General features: G+C 39.3%; 2 protein-coding genes across 3 annotated transcripts; both read right to left on the bottom strand.

Moving 5' to 3' along the window:
* Positions 1-528: 528 nt before the first annotated feature.
* Positions 529-6,443, bottom strand: LOC103723127 (ATP-citrate synthase alpha chain protein 2). 2 transcript variants are annotated; one of them, XM_008813946.4, is made up of 13 exons: positions 6,284-6,443; positions 5,933-6,041; positions 5,472-5,648; positions 5,199-5,360; positions 4,946-5,026; positions 4,724-4,775; positions 4,483-4,597; positions 4,267-4,348; positions 3,075-3,170; positions 2,890-2,991; positions 2,510-2,626; positions 2,299-2,415; positions 529-927 (listed from the first exon to the last, which is right to left on the bottom strand). In XM_008813946.4, the coding sequence occupies exons 2-13, from the start codon at positions 6,029-6,031 to the stop codon at positions 856-858; spliced, it is 1,272 nt and encodes a 423-aa protein (XP_008812168.2). In that variant the 5' UTR covers positions 6,032-6,041; positions 6,284-6,443; the 3' UTR covers positions 529-855. The 2 variants fall into 2 exon arrangements, with proteins under 2 accessions (XP_008812168.2, XP_038990378.1); XM_039134450.1 differs by lacking the exon at positions 6,284-6,443 and adding an exon at positions 6,156-6,272.
* A 2,361-nt stretch (positions 6,444-8,804) lies between these two features.
* On the bottom strand, positions 8,805-13,659 carry LOC103723126. The gene is made up of 5 exons (XM_008813945.3): positions 13,302-13,659; positions 12,654-12,758; positions 11,038-11,293; positions 9,991-10,068; positions 8,805-9,342 (listed from the first exon to the last, which is right to left on the bottom strand). Exons 1-5 carry the CDS (start codon positions 13,347-13,349, stop codon positions 9,197-9,199), a joined length of 633 nt encoding a protein of 210 aa, XP_008812167.2. The 5' UTR covers positions 13,350-13,659; the 3' UTR covers positions 8,805-9,196.
* Between the last annotated feature and the right edge of the window lie 2,497 nt (positions 13,660-16,156).

Here is a 16,156-nt window from a genome sequence, read left to right as displayed (position 1 = left end):
TGTAGAAGAGGACATAGTAGGGCTGGCCTGGGACACGAAGCCGAGATTTGGATCCAGGAAATCCCTGGACTACATTCCTATGGGACAAAATCTTGAAGCCTTGAACCCTGCTTGAAATTGAAAACCTAAGAAGAGGGAGAGCAAAAAAAAAAAAAAAAGGAAGTCAGTCCCACTTGTAGAAGAGGACATAGTAGGGCTGGCCTGGGACACGAAGCCGAGATTTGGATCCCGGAAATCCCTGGACTACATTCCTATGGGACAAAATCTTGAAGCCTTGAACCCTGCTTGAAATTGAAAACCTAAGAAGAGGGAGAGGGTGAAGAAGGCTCTGCTATCGCTCAGCCTCTCATCATTTTTCACTTCGTTGCAAGCTTTGCCACGCTGCAGCTTGCAATCGATCCACACCTGGAAGGGAATTGGTGGGTCTCTTTTTACCTGCCCAAATGGATAAGGCTGGATGGATACCCTTCAAAAAAATATTTGGCAGGGTTGCCTGCAACAACAAAATTCATCAAAAGAGGCACCGAGTACTTCTAAGCCACCAGGCACGCATGGTCAAAACATTCTTTGAAGAGGAGGAGGAATTATCAAAAGCTTTCCACGTTAACGGCCTCGTGGTTCGCTACAGTTTGCAGGCCATCAGCCAGACTGCTATAAAACAACACCTTCTAAGAAAAGTTGACACATCAGAGAAATGGGAGTTCAACCACTAAACCACCAGTTCTGGACTACAAAGCCAATTCAGACCACAAAACTAAAGCTAACTTCTCTATGCTGTTTCTTCCCCTTCTCATGCCCATCTTCTGAATTTCCCTAGAGAGAAGGAAACATTATTCAGTCTTCCACGTTCCAAATTTATGCAGCAGCAGTGATGCAGTCAATGGCTTGCTTGCAGATGCCAGTCATAGTTGCCTCCGGCCCATAAACCTATATGCCAATAAGACATGCTGTGAAAAACTGAACCACACCATCCACATCTGATTTCCCAACAAATAAAGGAATGATCGAGGGTATAGCATAGCTAATGATTCGTGCTTTCTGATCTAATATGTGAAGGTACTTCAAGCATAAAACTGATGACCAGATAAGATTGACTGCACTAAAAGCCGCAAGCTAGACCATACACTAGATAAAATGGCTAATAAAGGAAAACATCTGACAAGAAGCCCATGTATCATCAATTTACAACTCACAATTTTCAGGGTAAAATACGTTTAACTTGGAAGCCAATAGTGAGTTGGAATAGCTGTTACTGGATTTTTTTTTAAAAAAAAGGAAAGAGTTCAAAACTATATTATGATTGATGGACTTCTAAGGAGTGATTGGTCCCTTGATTTTGAATGCTTCAAAACCAAGTCAGATAATAAAAAAAGCTAGAAATAATATTCCAATGCACAAAGAAGCAGCCCTATGCATATTATTGGGATCTAAAAAAGATTTTAATACCAAAAAAAAAAAAACTAAATTTTCACCTGCAGCAGAAACAGTTCAAAAACAGAGAGCAGATACAGTGACAACAAGGATTAAATTTTCATGCTCACAGGACCAAATGGGAGAGGCCAGAAAATCGACAATGGTCAGTTAATATTGGGGCAGTGAATATGAAAGTGTGATAAATAAAAGGTTCAATAGCCAGTTGTCCATACAACAAGTCAACAACATCAATGACTATGACAATAAGACTATGAAAGAGTACAACTGAAAACGAAGGAGAATAAGGTGATAAGAGACCATACAAGATAGCCATGTCAAGGAAGTGGAAAACCAAAGGATAAACTCATAGGCAGGGGCTGCAGTTTTGAGGGTAAGGGTTAGAATAGTGATTCAGCTAATTAAGAAGGCTCAGTTTTGAAAGGAAGGATTTGAAATTTCTTGGTGAAATATTTGTCTATAACCATCAGCAAAACATATATCATCAATTTTGGGAGAAAAAAGAATGCCGCATGAAATGAATAGTATAATGTAGTATAAAATTAGAACCGAGTACATCAGACTAAGCTTCACCATGCACCGAAGGAGGATAAGGTGATAAGAGACCATACAACATAGCCGTGTCAAGGATGTGGAAAACCAAAGGATAAACTCACAGGCAGCGGCTGCAGTTTTGAGGGTAAGAGTTCGAATAGTGGAACGGGTAATTAAGAAGGCTCAGTTTTGAGAGGAAGGATTTCAAAATTCTTGGTGACATAATTGTCTATAACCATCAGCAAAAAATATTTCACCCTAACCAATCCATATAACATAAAAATATTAAAAATATTATAGCACTTCATACAGCTTCAGAATTCATTTTCTTACTTCAATAGGGATGCCAATTTCCTTGCCAAGACATCGCATTTTTGCAAGACCTGTTTGATAATTTGGACCTCCTCTCCTCACGTATACATGCATTCTTGCAGCTTTAAGCTTTGATTCCTGTCAAGCCAAAGCAAACACCAGAAATGAGGGAAAAGTAACACTTGAAGGACAGCTGAAAAATCATAAGCAAATGGTCAAATGATGAGGCCACCTTCTCTCTTAAAGCTCTTATAATTCCACTAAATGTAGCAGCAACATCAGTAAAGTTGGCTATTCCTCCTCCAATTACAAGAGCTCTTTTACGGCCATCAGGATTTGCAGTTGCACACTGTAGAGTTCACATGTCAACAAATTTATAAAGTCAGAAACCAAAACCAGGCAGCACTAACAACACATGCTTACATGGTCAAACATACCTTCATGCACAAAAATGTAGTTTCAAGAACAAACTTAACCTAAGCATGTAAGAGGACTATAGAATATATTGAAAGAAATATGAATACAAAATATAATCATGTATTTGCAAAAGGCAGTGTAATACACATAAATGCAGGTTCACAAAATAACATGCAAGAATTAGAGAGCACTTACATCAATAACAACCCTTGCATACTGCAGCACCTCATCTTCATTTGGTGCTCCACTATATTCTGCATAGTTACCAAGTTCAGAGGCATAACCCAGATCTCCAACCTGACAGGCTCCAATATTTCAGTGTATTACTTCACCAAGTAAGGATTCCATACAGTAAAGAGTGCAACAGGTAAAGGATCTACCGTATCAGCGTATATGACACTAGCTCCTCCTCCAGCTACCATGGTCCAAATTCGTCCTCGTGGGTTCAGTACGGTGAATTTCAAAGATGCGCTAGTCTGCAGCCAAGGAGTGGGTCAGAAAACTATTTAGATGTAATTTGATAGGCCTGGACAGCAAACCCTTAAACTAATGTATCCCAAAGAATGCTCATGAACTAGAATTTTATTCACAAATTAAGAGGACTAATTAAATAAACTGAATGAAGAAAACAAAAGCCTTGATCTGAGGAAGCTGTAAGTTTTTATTTGGTAACATATGCGAATTTAATCTCTTTAATAAATAAGAAACATGCCAGGTGTCCAATGTGGTCCAAGATCAATTGCAATCATAAAAAGATTATCAAAGCATCTGAAATAAAGAAAGATGGTTGGGGGGGGGGGACCAAGTTCAGCCATTAAATTAATGTTTCAAACAACAACATCACAGGCTTGTCTCAACAAACATCTAAAATATCGCAAGAAAAGCCTGAAAATGCAGGATTGTGTCAGGCCTAGAGTAACGTAACCTAACAAAAAATTTTATAAGGCAAACATAGTCATGAAGGGAAGACGATGACTATGTCTATTTAATGAACTGCACTCAGTTCAAACAGGCATCTTTTGCAAGGTGTTCTTCTCAAGGAGACTTCTCCATTTTATGTATAAGATGGAACCTTAAGGATCACATATGCAATCAGATGTAATTATGCAGGTAAGCAACTTCTTGAAATATAATGAGGTCATGGCTGGAGAATGTTCCCAATGGCTATTTCAAAAGCTTTACTGATCCAAGAAATTATTACCACCTCAAAGAAAAGGAAAAAGAATAAAAGACGGGATTTATATAGGTTGTTCAATTTAATAAAGCCTAGTTGATCTAATATGTTGTCAGATAATCATTTTTTTTCTTGCTTCCTTTTAAAGAAAAAGGATGAGGAGTGAGGAGTCTTTTGCACTGCTTTGGAAATTCTAGGACTTCGATGGGGAATTTTTTCTTGTTTTCTTTCTCTTTTTTTTATGGCCTTCCCTCTTGGAGGAAAAAGTACCCACCATCTACTACCTTGTTCTTGTGTTTATAACAGAAACCACATCCATTGTCATGGACAAGAGATGGAGCAATGCATGAGATGACACATAAATGTTCTCTCAACAAGTGGAGCGAAATAATATGTACCTTTTCATCCAGCCCATGGATGAAACTTTCTGTAGCACTCATAACTCTACCAAATGGCAGTGGGAGCTCAAGATTACCCCACCTGCACATAAAAAGTGTTTACAAGGGACATAAAAAGATGGCATCTGTATTCAAGTAGACCAGCTATCATCATTTGGCTTATTATGGGACTACAAATAAAATTATGCAGTCAATAATGAGGTGAAGAAATCATACTTCTTGAAGTTTTTAAAAGCAGCAGTGTCATCCAGCTCCCCTCTCAAATCCAGAGGATAAGGCTTTCCATTAACCAATGTAAAAGGATTCATCTCAAGGAATGTGAAGTCGAGGTCTGTGAGCGAATTTTGATTGTAAATGGTTAGAATTTAGGGGTTGGACACATAATTCAAGGGAAGAAGCAGCTCTAAAGCAATATATGTATATATATACATTCAACAGCACAGGTAATCTCGCTTACCTAAAAATACAGCAAAGACTGCTTTAGTAAACTCCTCGATTTTTCCCTTAACCTGTAGGAGTAAAAAACATCAGCCATTTCAATCTCGTGTTCGTTGATGCTAACAAAAAACAGAGAAACTACTTCAGACATGTTCATGCCCCAAGCAAGCAGGGTTGATAGTAGAAGGATTAAGCCTAGGTGACAAATAACCTGTAGATTAATTGTGTAAATAGAAGTTACCTCCAGCGGCAGGGTAGCAAGCAGAGGAGCGCAGGTTTCTGTTGTGAGAGATGCCTCGGTTGGGATGAACACAGTCTTCACCTGATTGCAACTGAATGTCAGCAGGGCTATCAAAGATGGATACGATATCTGATGTGCTTTTTGTGGCATGATATTATCTCTCTCTCTCTCTCTCTCTCTCTCTCTCTCTCTCTCTCTCTCTCTCTTTCTTTTCTTTTCTTTCTTCTTCCCGGACTAGTATATGCATGTTTACCTTGTCCCAGTTGTCTTCGATTTCGATCCCTCCACACTCAGAGAAGCTAATGCTGCACCCCAGTCGCTCCGAAACGATGGAAAGGTAATACTCTTGCGTGTGTGGTATGAAAGGTTCGACGATGAATGTGGTGATCGGTCCCTTGCAGCCGCCGATCTCGACCTATCAAATGTCCAAAAAAAAAAAAAAAAACAGAAACCCAAAAGTTTGTTTCATAATGCATGCGAGAAAGAAGGTGTTGATGCCATGCCACATGGTGGTGGATCGAGATACCTCCTTCCCGAGATTGTCTTTAGCAAAGGCAGCGACCTGGGAAAGATCAAGATTGAGCGCCACCAGCCCGCTCTTTCCACGCTTGCCGAAGAGCATGTCAGGCTTCACGACCAGCTTCTCCGAGGAGAGCCACGCCTCTGTTTCCGCCAATGCGTTGAAGTCAGTGGCTTCCGTCACCTGACGACACGAATCGAGCGCAAGATATGCACAAAATAGGTAAACAGAAGCAAAACCATCAAATCTTAAAGTTTTTTTTTTCCTTTCTTTTTCTTTTTTTTTAAAAAAAACAAAAATATCAAGAAAGAATTCGAACAAAAGGAGATCAGAACTACGAGCCCTAAAGTAGAGACTTTCATCGCGAGCCGATTCAGGGAGAAAAGGTACAATCTCGACGACATCTCATTCCATGCCGGAAATAAAAAAGAAAGAACAAACGCGGGGTGGGGGGTTCCAGTGCCAACCTGGGCAGATTTGATGTCGAGATGGATGCCGGAGATCCTCCTGAGATGCTCTTTCAGCAGCCGCTTCGAGTCGTACTCCCGGATCTTCTTCCGCGCCATCGTTGCAGACCTGCATTTTTTTTTCAAAATCTTATCTCCCTATTTTTAAGAAAAAGAGAGAAATCTTGTTGCTAGGACAAGATATGATTGCATTGTGATGACACGAAAAAAATCATGCTATTGCCTAGAGATGATCAGAAGGACGCAGAGAGCGGAGATTTCTTCTTCTTCTTCTTCTTCATTGTTTTTTTTTTTTTTTTTTTTTTGCAGTAACAAATGAAATTAGTGGAAGACCAGAGCAGAAGAACGCACCCGTATCCTATCCTCCTCGATCGGTTGGAGGCAATGCGATGCGGTGGGCGAGTGAGTTACTTGGAAGAGGAGGGCACGGCGAGAGATTTGAGAGGAGGGTGGGGTTCGGGGGTTGGTGGGAAGATGGAGTAAATGGACAAACGTCATGACTACTGCCCTCATCGGTGTGCGTTTGGTATCCAAAGGAGAAAAAAAAACATAAAATAAAAAATGTGAAACCCACCCGGAGTTCGCGCCACGCCATGCCTCGTGTAACGCGCTCTCGTGCACCTGTTTTAAATTTACATAGGCCAACGATCGTTGATCGCACTCTAAAACAGAACTCAAGAGACGATGCAGGGAGCTTATAATTGGATTCGGCTGGCTGTGTGTGTGGGGTGTTGCGAGGTCACCCAGTGATGGTTCTTTATTTGCGTGGCGGGGGCGTATCACCTCCTCCAAATCCCGGATTCGCCCGTTTGCGATCGTATTATCATCAGGACTCAGGAAAAGAGCTCTTCTTACAGGGATAACTTTGGCATCTCGAATGGATGACAGATCAACTGTGCAAAATATATATGCTTGAAACGATGGCTCGTGATTTTTTGGCTATACTGGTGACCATCATTGTGTCAAGGATGAGTTATGGTCTCCATTGCTTCAAAATAATATTGGTTCCTTCTAATGATTGTATTTATATTTTTGGAATTTGTTAAATTTATCTATTAGTTGTGGAGGAATCTCCAATGGAGATATAATGAAGTGGTGCAACTCTAAAATCACACAATCTTGTATAGGTAATTTTTGGAAGCGAACCGATCAATATTGAAGCCAATCTAGTTATTTACACCACATTCGGACCAACGATTGTGATATAAAAGCCGCTATATGAAGGGAGCTGTAGATCGAATCATCAAAGATGCAAGCCAAATGAATATGATATTGATCTAAGAGAGCAGGAACTATCGACTTAGGATGAGATCTTAGTGGAGCGGAGTCTCAAGATGATAGTCGTACCTATCTTACAACTATTCATCATATAAGAGAAGTGAAATAGTTGCATATATCTTACCACTTTCCAGAATATGGAAGGAGTGGTACAACTACTTAGAATATAGTATTTATGGAGGGAAGATAATTAACATGCATAATAATAATGATGTTGTCTTGTCCCAAACCTAGAGCGTAACAGACACTGCACACATGTAGGGCGGACCATTAAAATATGCAAGACTAGAGATCATATTAAAGCAATAATAAATTCTAAAAATTTATTTTATTAATAATTTATTCAAATCAATTTGATAATAGTTCCAATGTGACATAAGTTAGCATGTGCTAACTAATAACATAAATCAAATATTCTAACTAGTCTGACTAAAATGCCAATAACTGAAGATATCTTCAGAAAATCTAATGCACTCCCCAAGTCTTGAGCAATCTGCGTCTATGCATTTGGATTTGAAAAATAGAGAAATATAATAGTGAGCTATACTAGCCTAGTAAGTAATATAATACCCCAAAGTGGGGTCAAAGCATGTCAAATATTTAATTAAAGCATAAAATTTTGACCGTAAAATAAATCACCAATAATATATATATATATATATATATATATATATTTGAAATATATTATCATTTTTATAAACTGATATTAGAAACCCAACATCAATAGGCTATGACCACGTAACCTAGTGGTATGAGTTAGAATGAATAAAGTGTCAAACACCAGTATTATTAACCATGGGTGGTATGATGTCCAAATTTCATTATTCTAATCACCGGTGGTGCGGTGTCGAAACCAGTTTCTTATAGATTACAAGTCTATAGGGCCAACAAATAATCCCCATTAGCGGGGCTAGATCATAGTCATACTGAGAATGTATACATACAAAACAGATTTTTCATAATTTGCCCAGTCATATTTTCTATTTTTCATAATATATCACATAATATACTTTGAAAATATTCTCTATCATAACATTAACATGTCTGACATGTTTAACTAAATATAAAATAGATATTATAATCAAATTGGGTCTATTTATAGTGTGAGATCCGCCCTAACACAAATTGGATTAGATCTTCTTCCTAACCCCAGTAGGACTCCTTTTTCTAAAATAGACATATTTAATAGAAATCTTCTACAAGAAGCTAAAATCCTCAAAGCAGCCGATCTCGACTTCTATATTAATTCTGTCTTCTATCGCTCCGCCTAATTTTTCTTGGATAAAGAGCTACTCCATGTCAAAATCTTACCCGAAAAAAAAACTTTCGATTTGACTGGCCTATTTTGGGCCCCGATTCAACCTCTTAGAAAGTTGGCTCAAAGTTGTAGAGATCTCGAAAAGATACCGAATTTCAAAAAAAAAAAAAAGATCTTAATCGGATATCGTATGACCAAATTATGACCTTCTAAAATTTGACTTGTGACTAGATTTTCCAATGTGACAAATCTCGCTCTGGAATGCTGAGTAATAGATTCCGATGGCTGCTTGCCATCAATAGATAATGATTGATTGCCTCAGTAGAAAAACTAAATACATAAATTTATCCAAGAATTCCTCTCGCAAAAAACGACAGCAAGTTCCAAACAATAATGTAAAGGGGTGCATGTATACCATTGCCAATCATGCCTGCCATGCTGAACAGCATCTGGCCACTTCAGTACTATAAGCTGTATGCACCAAAACTCAGATGGTTTATGAAAAAACATAGCATATTAACTCAGGAAAGACCTTTGCCTAAGCAAGAAAGTAATGATGCACTCAAAGGATTTGCAAAAGCTCCGGGTCAATTTACACCGGCCCCACCAATCACCAGCACACATCATCCCAGTCAAGTTTCTTATTGGCGAACGGTCATCTTATTTCCACCTAATCCCCTTCCTGATGTACCAAAACAGATGAAACCAGGCTCGGTAGGAGAAAACAGTTATTTTTGTACGCTGCCCTCCAGCCTCTCTATTGCAGCGCCAACACGGGTACCACTCATCTCTCCCCTCTCACTTAAATCAGATGACGATTTACAATTCGGCATATCTTCATTTGCCTTCTCCACCAGCTTCAGATGTAACCAGCCTGTAAATATCATCATCTATTAACCAAGGATACATGCAAAAATTTCCAAAACGTCAGGAACAGATTTAGTTAAGCAACAGAAAACAGTTTAGCATGCTTCATCCTTGAAAAGTAAAATAGCTGAAGAACGAGTTCCTGAACAATGAACACCATTAGATATTAGAGAACATGATGTACCAAATGTTCATGGAGCAACGCTCATTATATAGTAGTAAAAATGTGAAGTTCAAGCTCGGCTACAGTAAACAAAGGAAACTGAACAAGGAAGATTGAATTTCTCAAAATTCCTGCATCATCATTTTTCAGAGTTCACGAGATCATTCATAGAGTGCTACCAAATGCAGATTATACATTTAAGGTTTTTCGCAAGCTGCTCTCTCAATGTTTCCATAGATCATACCTTCTAATAACCCCACTGAATAAAGGTCAGAAGGGATGGAGATATTTAATATGTAAAACATACAATCCAAAGACAAATGCCATTGTATTAGCTCCAGTTTTGGAGGAAGCATTTTAACCAAAAATATTTCAAGCTATTTTGCTAATAGTAAAATTCAAATTATTGATTTGGCCATATTAGCACTGGATGCAACAACAACAACAACAAAAAAAAAAAGAGAATACACCAGCAAAAAAAGATTATATTACCTAGAGGAAAACAAATTCCAGCTCCAAGGACTGAACCAAGCAATACATTCCTGGCACGCCACAACATAGAACCTGGCACTGAAATTACAGAATAAATTAAAATTGGAATCAGTTGAGGAACAACTTTCTTGTGGGTGGTAATCCCTACCGACTATCATAGTCATAATGCAGAATTTAGGCCTCGATAACTACTGAACTCAAAAATTATGACATAAAAAAGTGTGGAACTTTGCAATAAAAAAGAATTTAAAGAAATTAGAGAAGTACCTCAAATTGGAAAGTAAGAAAAGTAGTACATCCAAAAGACAACAAGCATAAGAGATGCAAGGACACTAACAAACAACTTTAACTAACCAATAATCAATATGAAATCATGATCAAGTTGTGAATAATCTGTGGAATAATAAATCACTTTAACTTAACAAATAGATGAACAACAAGGAAATAACATGGATCATTGTTTGACAATGACAAAACATGGATAATTGGATGAGCTTTCTATAATCTGATAGTTTTGTCACTCTGTGGCAACTTAGCTCTATCAGAGATCTAGCACCAATATAGAAGGGATTTGGCATCAAAAGCCAGTTGGACAAAATCTTAAATTCTGAAATAAATTCTAAATTCTGCATCTATGAAGAACAAGGCATCGAGACCTGTTCGAGATGGCCTAGCCATGGGCAACATAGAACAGCAGTGGCCTTAGAAACAAGGAGGTGATTTTTCAATTAGGGCTCAAAAATTTGAACAAGATTTATGTTCAAAGTAGAAGGCATTGGATATACTGAAAAATAAAGCAAACATTGCTTTTTATATTCATGTGATAAGTAGCATGACGACTCCACATTTTAAGATAACAAACTAGTGTGCATTTAGAAAGTTCCTTTACAAAAGAAAGAAAGAAAGAGCACAGCGCTCCTTATAACTGCAGGCACAGGGGACAAGCGCATGCAAATAAATGATAAATATCAACGAAACACTGGTCTAATGTATCAGAAAAACTAAGTGAAAATGCAGAAAGAATTCAGATAGAAACTGTTTTCTCACATATAAGACCAAAGGTTGCTGCAGTGGCAGCACCAGCTCCAGCAACATTGAACACATCATGTACACCACGCTTGTCAGCAAGAAGGTTCTGCAAGCCATAGAATGTAGCAGTAAACATGCCAAGGCGAACACCACCAATTATTGAACCACGAGCAACTCGGATGAACCTTTTCTCCATGGCATCTCTCATTAGTCTGTACTGCTCACGCTTATCTGGTGTACTCCCAAGCTTCAACATCACTTCTGCATCTTTGCTCTGCCAAGATAGCATATTCTTATCGATCAACAAAAGAAGAAATAAAATGAAAACTCTTCATGCCCTATGGAAAATCAAATTGTATCGAACAGACATTGTTAGTTTAGTTAACCCATACATATCTTCCACACTTAATCTGTTTTCTAACTCCTCTTCTCTCTATATTTTGCTTGGTGGAATGAGACAAGATCTAGATCTCTGACCCAAAAATGGTATGATATGCCCAAGGTTAGTTGTATGTTTGCTATCAGAAAATAAGCTTTTGGACAGATTGAGAAGAAAGTTAAAGAATAGTAGCAAGGAAAGGGTGAAATAAGATGTTTCTGGATCGATGGGGCTATGATAGTTGGGGAAGTTGAAAACTTGGGGGAAAAAAAATGCAAGCTTAATCTGAAATTTCTGGGTTTAGAGATTGAATGAAATAGAACTAAATACCTAATACAGGATTAAGGCGTGGAATTAACTTAAAGCATAGACAGATTTCTGAAGCGAAATTTAGGCAGTCATAGGATCTGGTTTTGAAGACCTTAGGTGAGAGCAGGAAGAAAAAGAATGATGACAACAATTTCTGTTATTCCTTTGTATCTGTGTGACAGAAAATAAGCTATTGGTTAAAAAGGGGGGAAAAAACTCAGCTTGACAAGAAGCACCTACATATCCGGCATACTTTTGCAATGTGAAAATGAAAACAATAGCGACTTAGTTTTTAATAAACAAAAAGAACCACATTTATTTCAAGTTGGAGATTGCATCAATAAAATAACAAAATTGTCCAGGAAATATTGGGAGACCTTGCCTATTATCAAGCAGATGAAATGCAACCATGTTGGGGAAATAAGAGAAACTATAAAACCTACTCCAAACAACACTTGGCATCAAGATATAGACTGAAAATTGTTCCTACCATCAGCAGCTAAGAGAAAGTAGTCTAAGGTGAAGTCCTAAATCCCAACCAATGTTGAGACTATGATGCTCCCAAGTCACCAAATTCCATTTCTCCTGTACTTCCCACTACGCCGCATGCAATGCAATCCACAAAAATGGTGAGCCGATCACTCCACCATGCCCACCAAGGTAACATTCATGCAACCAGTCACTCCACAAATGTTCATGGTGCCACTTATCTAATTCTAGAAGGTTTGCTCCAAAGTCTTTGACACCAATAGGCAAAATAACAAGAAAATTTTCAGGATATGAGAAAAAGGAAATCCATGTTATAGATGAATATTCTTAAAAATCAGATCATTTCATTATTACTATATGTATCCAAAAGGAATCCAGAGGTAGTCCTAAGAGCCTTAGGTGCAAACGTGTTCTCCACAAAAAAAAATTAAAGAACTCAGAGAAAAATTAAGCTTACAATAGATGCAGCAGCCTCCCTGCTTCCTCCATATAGCAGGCCAGCGAATACTGCGACGACTGTTGCTGTACCCCAATTAACTGTTCCTGGTATTCTTGGACTTCCCTGGATTAGCACAACATGGGATTAGAAATCTTTGAAACAGTACCAAGTATCTATTATCAAATCCGACCAGGACGTCCTTATAAGTGTTTATGATGATCAACAGCAGCATCTAATCTAAAGTATTCGTGCATCATCACTCCATTCTAGCAGTGATTATTCATTTTGGAGAAAGGAAAAGGTCATTTCTTGGTGCACTCCTCGCCCTTTTACTCTTGCAGAACCAAAAAAATGACTCATTCTGTCGACAGGTGCTCTCATAATGAAGCAGGATCGAGTTAAATATAACGAACTGCAACGTTCCCGCAAATCGTAGGAGTACAAAAAGCGGAAATTCTTTCTAACTGAAAGAATTATATTCATGGAACGATTTCCAGAGGAAGCTAAACACGGGCGTTTGAAGGATCCACCCCTTGGCAGCCCTAACTAGAAACGATAAACCCCCATCATACTATCTCCTCTCCAAATCGGTAACAAATTGAGCAAGAGGTTTTAAGATTTAGTAATTGAATCTGGGCAGATCCTATGAGAGAGAGAGATGCGTACCGTTGGGATCGCCTCCTCCTCCTCCTCTGGGTGTTGTGCACATGCCATGATCCCCCAAAAAATATGGAAGTAGGATATCAATTTCGCCTCTCTTTTTTCCCCTGAAAACAAAATCACCAAAACGCCCACTCAAAAGCCTAGAAAATACCAAATACCAGAATCAAATCCATCCAGCCCGCACGCAAGCGAGAGAGCGATCGAGCCCTTAAAGGCGGGCCTCCCTTTTTTCAGTTTGTGTTCTGTGCGGGTGTTGGGGTGTTGGGGTGGGGGAAGAAGAAGAGTCGGAGAGCATGAGCCGGCAGCCTCAGCTAGGTTCAGGAGCCACTGGCTGTCGCTGCACGCGTTAGCCCGTCCGTGTGAGGCTTTTTTTCTTTTTTTTTTCTTTTGTGGTTAAAGGTGGGAGGCTTCTTTCCACGAAAGGCTGGTTTGGTTAGCAAGGAAAAGAAGGAGAAGAATATGGTCAATGAAAAAGTAATGAGATGTCTTTTGTCTGATTGGAGTTTTCAAAAAAAGAGAGATGAAAAAGTTGTATTCCCATAAAAATATGATTTTTACATTTCATCGAAAAATCTTTTCCATGAAAAACATAGGAAAGTTACTTTCCCATAAAGTAGAATCATTCCATTTTTATTTTTTTCCCAAAAAATCCTTTAGCATTAAAGAAGCATTAAAGAGGCATTAAAAATCTAATTTTTATTAAGAGTATAATAGAAATTATACATAACTTTTCCAGAAAAGTGGATGATCAACCAAACATTAGCTCTTTGGAAATCTATCACTTCCCATCGTCAACCAAACATGCCAAAAGTACTTTCCTAGGCATCCTCTTCCTAGAAATCTACTTTCTAAAAATTATATTTTTTAAAAAAAATACCTCCTGCGAACCAAACGAGTCCAAAGATGTTCGGAGGGGGCCCGGGTTAGATCCGGTGACGTGCCGGTTTTTGTGTATATAATAAATTTTGATGTAGGCATGGAGGCATGTATGCAGGGTTTGGACGACCACTTGATGGTCCGATGGAGCATCTGGTGTTAGATAGGGGCTCGGAGCTTTGAGATATGTGTTTGATGAATTGCCGGGAGGAAACACGGCCCCTCGGGCTCGATTTAAAATGAATTGTAATTAAAGTTAAAGTTTGAAGTCCGCCAGCTATCCTGCGTGTCTCTGCGCGCCGATTGCATTTCCTCGACCTCGCTCCTCAACCCCCGTCCAGGAAGCACTGCGAGTTCAAGAATCAAGAGCCGCTCTTCTTTCTCCTGTGTGCGTCCCACCATTCAGTGTCTTCCTCGCTCGTACAAGAAACAGAGATACAAAAAGCAAAAAAAAAAAAAAAAAAGAGAGAGAGAGAGAGAGAGAGAGAAAGAGGTAGGCAATTAAATGATCCCCTCACTCCCTCCTCTCCCTTTTGGTTTAAATTTCCATGATGACTGCATTGATTCTTTGATTGCTTTTGTTGGCACTTCAAACAAGAAACTTGTCAAAATCTTTGTTTGTCTATGATACTGACAATAATAATGTACAGTGAGGATAAAGGTACACGAGCTCCAAACCAAATGGAAGATGGAGCTCCTGAACCAGCTCAAGGAGTATTTGCTCCTGTGACCTTGTTGATTACAATATGGATGTTGCTATTTCTAAGAATGTTTGTGAGAATATTAAGGTTTGGTATCAATCTGGCTCTCTTTCAGTTAAAAGTGGAAGATGTTTACCACACCTTCGATGCGGATGGTGATATTACTGTTCAGCCTAACCATGTCTTTTCAGCAATCTGGAAACTTGAAGTGCCTCCTAGAGTTCGTTTGTTCTGGTGGAAAATTGGAGTAAAGCTTTCCTTGTTACTCGCTGGATGCTGGATCTTGGAAGGATTAACTGTGATCAATGTGGTGCCGAGGAGAACCTTGACCACATCTTGTGCCACTGCTCTACTGCATCCCAGATCTGGAACTTGTTATCAGCCGAGACAAGCGAACCAATCAAGAATTACACAACAAATCTCTCTTAACAGTCGGTCATATCGCTTCACCAATCTATTGTTGGATACTGTGGATGGTTATTATGGAACTGCCCGAATAATAGATTTTTCAATCATTGCATCACCGATCCTGATATTATTGCCGTTCGAGCCGTTGCCTTAGCTTGTCACTATCGACAGGTTAATACTCTGCATGGTAACTCGAGGCACTGGGACATCTGCAGCTCTTCGGAAAGGAATTTTTATGGCTGTGTGTATGGATAGAAAGAGAGAGGGGGAATGGGGGGAGAGATGAAATGACAACAAAATGACCCAATGGTGCGGTGAGGGCCATGAGGGTCCAATTAATAGAAGGTGAAGTCAAGCAGGAGAGGCCACACGACAGTGAGCTCGTTGAGTAGGCTATACCAGGTTCGTGCTTGGGAAGCTTGGAGATCGAGGAAGAAGATTAATAATTTGGTCTGCATGGTCGATTGTGGAATGCTCGTATTGATAGTGATATGGAACTACCGTCCTTATATCATTCATACAATTAACCTTGAAATGTAAAAAATAACATATTTATTAAATATAAATCATTTTGCCCTGGGATTCGGTCAAGCCAAGGGTGAAGTATACCCACGCTGTAACCATTTCGGCCTTGATGTTTCGTCCAGTCCTAGCATGGATCTTGGATTACTTTGGTCAGTGGGTAGCTCTAACTTGAATGAGGTTAGAGCAAACAAGCCTCGAGTTAGCTTGAACTAATCTTGTTGCGGGGTTTCACCCCGGCAGCAGCCCACACACCAGCCGAGCAGGAAAAGCATCTGCGTCCCTCCCGAGGTATTGTCCGCTCTGGGATTGCCGCTTCGGGTCTCCGGGAGGTCGCCCAGGGTCTTTGCC

The sequence above is a fragment of the Phoenix dactylifera genome, chromosome 15 (assembly GCF_009389715.1).
Source record: "Phoenix dactylifera cultivar Barhee BC4 chromosome 15, palm_55x_up_171113_PBpolish2nd_filt_p, whole genome shotgun sequence".
Taxonomy (NCBI): domain Eukaryota; kingdom Viridiplantae; phylum Streptophyta; class Magnoliopsida; order Arecales; family Arecaceae; genus Phoenix; species Phoenix dactylifera.
The sequence above is the reverse complement of the archived record's forward strand: the minus strand, read 5'-3'. Positions and strand labels throughout refer to the sequence as shown.